General features: G+C 41.1%; 1 protein-coding gene across 4 annotated transcripts in view; it reads left to right on the top strand.

Annotated features, from left to right (window-relative positions):
* LOC105293312 (spermatogenesis- and oogenesis-specific basic helix-loop-helix-containing protein 2-like) overlaps window positions 1-3,325 on the top strand; it is a 106,741-nt gene extending 103,416 nt beyond the window's left edge. For all 4 annotated transcript variants that reach the window (XM_023531593.1, XM_023531590.1, XM_023531591.1 and 1 more), the window contains 2 exons: window positions 660-916; window positions 2,325-3,325. In XM_023531593.1, the coding sequence (XP_023387361.1) occupies window positions 660-916; window positions 2,325-2,345 (278 nt within the window). In that variant the 3' untranslated portion in view covers window positions 2,346-3,325. The remainder of the gene's footprint in view (window positions 1-659; window positions 917-2,324) is intronic.
* Window positions 3,326-5,174: the final 1,849 nt, after the last annotated feature.

Genomic DNA, 5,174 nt, shown 5'->3' with positions numbered 1-5,174 from the left:
GATCCGGTTGAGTTTAGATTTCATTAGGTTGCCTTTGCTTGTCCTTTTCCATAAATCTCTGTACACATTTGCTTTAATGCAGATATTCACCAATATTCCAGATAACATTTGTATTTAAAGTAAAAATAAAATTCTTTGCTTTTATTACTATTAATGCCCCGTAGGTATTCACAGTGCTGAGATGGCGCTGTTAACATTCATTATATACTTTTACATATTTTTCTGCCTTCTAGGTAGTGTAGAGAGTATAGATATGTAATGACGTAACCCAGTTCACCAATAGAAAATCGACCAAACTTTACTTGTAGGCGAATGGAGTTTTTCTGACATTCTTCCTTGCTTCATAGGGACAGTCACAATTTTGATTATGATGGAAGAGAGAGACACACACACACACACACACACACCCGAAAGGCATAGAGATCTGATGCTTCTCCAAAATCTCTATCTTTTAATGACACATGAACATGAATTTATAGTATGTGTATTGAATTAAACGTTGCTACGAAAAGTTCACTTTGTTTTTCCAACAGCATTTAAATGTAGCAGTAGTGTAAGTTTGTAACCTAAGGAAATGAAATAGAGAACAATTTCTTTTAAATACAGGAGTTCAGAGTTACAGAGTGGTGTCCACTGACAGATGTTCCTTTTTATTAAAGGTCAGTCCAGCTCCACCTCAGAGAATGCTATCGGTGATACGTACAAGGCTCGAGCTCCCAGCACAGCTCTCTCTCTCAATTCCTTCCATGCCATCAGATACTATTCTAAAGTCATCCCTTCCTGTGATGCAGCTGCCATAACAAATCAGAACATTTCCGTTCATTTTCCGTCAGCTGTGCCCAAAGTCTCAACGTTTCTTCCTCAGCACTGCAATTCTGTGCTGGGCCAGACGTGCCCAACACATCCTAACTGTCTGGTAAGTAAGTCCTCTGGGGTCTTGGTGACATTGGATTCTGTCATTCCAGCTGCAAGGCTGCTGATTTCGCATTTTGCTGCTAATACTCTGCTCAGGAATCTCTAAGGCTGGGGCCAGGTCTAGTTAGCCCAGACTCCCATTCCTCATGCGGCAGGACTGGCATCTGTGTATCCGGAATCAGTGAATCTGGATGTGGCTCTGCTGGTGCCACCCTACATGATCAGATAGAAGCTGATTTCCTCTGGACCCCCTCCCCGTGGCCCCTCTGCTTTTGAGACACTTATCCCGTTTCCCAGCCTCACGCTCAGCTGGCCCTGTCAGTGGCCACTGCTGTTCCATCTCCTCGCCTGGCAGTCCCGCACTCTGGGGAGCGCCTGTTCTGCCGACACTGGCCAGGCTGATTGCAGGCCCCGGGTGTCATCACATCACAGATAGTTACTGAGCACCCGCTATCTTCTGGCAGTTCGCCAGCCGCTAAGGATGTAGCGTGTGCGTAAAGACAGACACAGTCACTGTCCTCACGAAGCTTTAATGCCATAGGGAAGCAGGCCTAAAGGCAAGCGATCGTGATACCCAGTGGAGCACTCCAGTGGGTGTGCTGTACCCCAGCTTTGGGAGAGGTCAGGGACAACTCACCCCAGCAAGAAATGCGGTCTAAGCTAGGGCTTGAAGAGTCAGAATTAGCCCGGTAGAGCGGGTAGGGATCGGAATGGGGGAGAGGAAGGCATTCCAGGCGTGTGGATCAGCATATGGAAATAGTGGTGTCTTCATTTTTTAGAATTGTCCAGTTCTAGAGGAAGTCCCAAACCAGACGGGTCTGCTTAAAATATACTTCTAATAACCTTAATATAGTTGCTGCTACTTTTGCATATTAATAACAACTGACATGGTTTGAGCACTCAGTAAAGACCGTGCCTAACAATTATGTCCTTAATGTGGATGATCTGATGACTCTCAGGAATAATCGTTCGAGGTAGGTATTATTGTTATTTCCATACGACGTCTATGAAATGGGAATAACAGTGACCTTGCCAAAAAAATTTATGAGAAAAATATTCTAGAGAAGTACAAAGAAGTTTTAACACATGAAGGATCTACGAATGCCCTGCTGTTGCTCACGGTCGTCAGGATGCTGCAGGAAAGCCAGAGAAATACGGTAAGTGAAGGTCAGCAATAAAAAGATGTTGCCACCTTCACTTACTGTATGTAGTTTTTGTTGTAAGAAAAAATGTCTTTTAATAATGGTAAATAATATGTATTTTAAAAGCTATAGGTTTACTCACCTGAAGATTTCACATGGTTTTGCAAATCATTTTATATGGCTTTAGGACACAGGAAATATACTTATGACATTATGAGTAAGAACAGGCCAGGATTCAGTTGATGTGGTTTTTCTTCCCCTTTGCAGCAACAGTTTTGGGCATATTAATAGAACACGTTTGAAAGTCACACTCTAGACCACCTATTGGGCTCATTTTGACAATTTGGGAAATGGAACAAAGAACGATCTTGAAAGCTACATCCAGAGACCAACATCAAAAGAGTTTGCATCGCATGGCTTCTGATAAAAGTGCTAAAAGCTTCTGTGGGTAGAAAGACAGGCAACAAAAGTGCTAGCCACGTGCCTTCACTTATCTTCACACTACTTGGATCTCCCCCACCCAGAGAGCTACAGAACAGACGGCCTTGGTGATCCAGACTTTTCTTTTTCTCAAAAAATATTCCACAATTTATAAGATTGGGGAGGTACACCGATACTCTGATGTCACTGACTACAGACCTTATAACTTGATTCTTATTTTGAGTATCACCGTGAGTTACTGTCACTTATTTCTAGGTCGTTTCTTTGGTAGACTTGACATTTTAGAGAGCTTCCTTCGTTATTCACCATTCAAACTAAGATACTTTAGTTTGAGAGAGGTGCTCACCTCCCCACATGACTACTAATGAATAAATTGACATGTTTGGTTTTGTGTTTCATAATCCCTTGAGTAAAGTAATAGCTAATAGGTAAATTTTCTTTCTGGATCATTAGTTACAGACTAGCAGGCATTTGGTTTTCATCTCTTCCTTCCTATAGGTATTAGAAAAGGCTGTTGAAAATAAGGGGAGAAAAATATTTGTTTTATACTCCCTTGAAATGTTCTTATGCATAATACATTTTATTGTTAAATATTCAGTTTTGACCCTGAGTAACTCATTTTTGTTTTGTTTAATAAATATGTGTTCCCTCTTTTAGTAGTACTATGTAGAGAATTTAATTTTACTGGATTTTTGAAAAGTTTAAAAATCAGGTTAGGCATAGCCTGATTTTCATGTTAAATTGTATAACTTTCCTTGGAGGATGTCATGATGATGGAATCTGTAGATGTTTGTCAAACTTTATAAAGGAACTAGAAGTTTCTAAGATCCTATGCCTATTACTACAAATGCGTACTGACTCTTCCTACTCTCGTTTTCAGGAGTAATTGCTTTGACATTGTAAAGGAACCCGTTGAGGTATTTTAGGCACTGAGACAACTTACTGGCCTCACAGCTGGTCTTTTTTGCTACTGGGACTTTTGCTTTGCATCAGGTTTCTCTAGATCTACACGTGGACCGGGAGAGACAGCTCGTGGCTGATGATTCAACAGCGGGCCTCTAGAGTGCGAGCCATAGACCCCATCTACTTGCTAGTCTCGGTCCCTTTTTCTTTCGACATGAAGAGAAGGCCACCAGATCTATTGTTTAAGATCTGTTTTTTTTTTTTCAAAGGTGGTTCCCATGAACTTCATGCAATGTCCAAATTCATTTTTCCTACTAAAATTTCATTTTTTAATAAATTATGCTCTTCCAAGTAAGTTCAGCTCTCAGCCAAGGAGGGAAGGTTAGTTGGGCCCCAGGCTGCAGAAAAAGAGCAGGATTTTCCTTTACAAAATCAAGTCATCTGGTAATGAGACAGTTGTAGTGTTATTGTCACAATGAAAAATGTCCAAGCAGTTTGCCTAGAAAGGTAACAGCTTGCAGAATTCACACGGGTGGTATAACAGTCCTTTCTGAACAGGGAGCAGGGGCCAAAACAAACGTTTATTGAGCCCTTTTTGTGGCCCAGGAAAATTAGTAGACATTAACTTGAGGAGAGGGACTTAGCTTTATTCATTTCTGTATTCTCAATTTCAGCTATCTTTCTGGTTGGATGGATGGGTGTGCAGAATCTCAGGTGGCTACCTGAGTGAATGGGGAGCCAAAAGGAAGAACGGGTCTGACTTTGGGGGATGGCTGAGGACAGAGAGCAGGGGACATAGTTAAGCACTTAGGGACTTAATTGGAGTCAAGAGAGAGGGAAGAGTGAAAGTTAATATTTGACCATCATTATAGTTTTTATCAATGTGTCAATCTTTTTATACCTATTTCTTGCCCCTCACCATGCTTTTCTAATATATGAGTTGGATGGTCCTCAGCACGGCAGACATGACAGTGATTGGTAGTGTTTATAAAGAAAATGTGTGTTCAATGGAGAACACTCAGATGTGGACCAACTCAAATATCATTTATTATATTAATCTGTTCAGTGATTATTTGACCAGCATTGTCCTGAATGCTGGGAATACAACTATAAGGCGTAGTCTTTTTTACTTTCTATACGTAGGAGCTTAGAGTATACTGGAAGAGATGAGTGAAACAAAATTGCAGTAGAGTTTGTTGAGAGCTACGAAAGGGGAGAATATGAAGTACTACTACAGTTCTTAAAAGCACCATCCGCCCCATTCTGGAGATTCACACGAAGCTTTTGGGGATTAGTGACATAGCTGTCCTCATCCCTAAAACTGGTCATAACAGTACTTTCCTCTTAAGGTTGTTGTAAAGATTCAATGAGATAATATGTGTCAAAGTCCTTAGAACAGTGCCCAGCACGTAGTAATTGTTATAATACATGTTAGTTATAATTATGTGATGATGGTAATAACGATTAAGCTGAGATTTTAAGGACCAGTAGGCATAGCTAAGCCAAGTGGTAGAAATTTGGGGACTGGTACGGGAGATGAGTTTTTAGGCAGAAAGAACTGCACTTGCAAAGATACCAAGGACAGGACAGAATTAAACATTTGAAGAAGTGAAGGTAGCTCCACACGGCTGTGCACAGAGTTTAGGTGTGGGATGGGGAAGAATGAAGCGAGAAGATAGGCAGGAGTGGAGAGAAACAGGCAAAAGCCACGTGATATGGCCCTATTTGAACTTTTAATGGTGCCTCATTGCTCTCATGACATCGACTTGGTCA

The sequence above is a fragment of the Pteropus vampyrus genome, unplaced genomic scaffold (genome assembly GCF_000151845.1).
Source record: "Pteropus vampyrus isolate Shadow unplaced genomic scaffold, Pvam_2.0 Scaffold71, whole genome shotgun sequence".
Lineage (NCBI taxonomy): Eukaryota > Metazoa > Chordata > Mammalia > Chiroptera > Pteropodidae > Pteropus > Pteropus vampyrus.
This window is presented reverse-complemented; position numbering and strand designations above follow the sequence as displayed.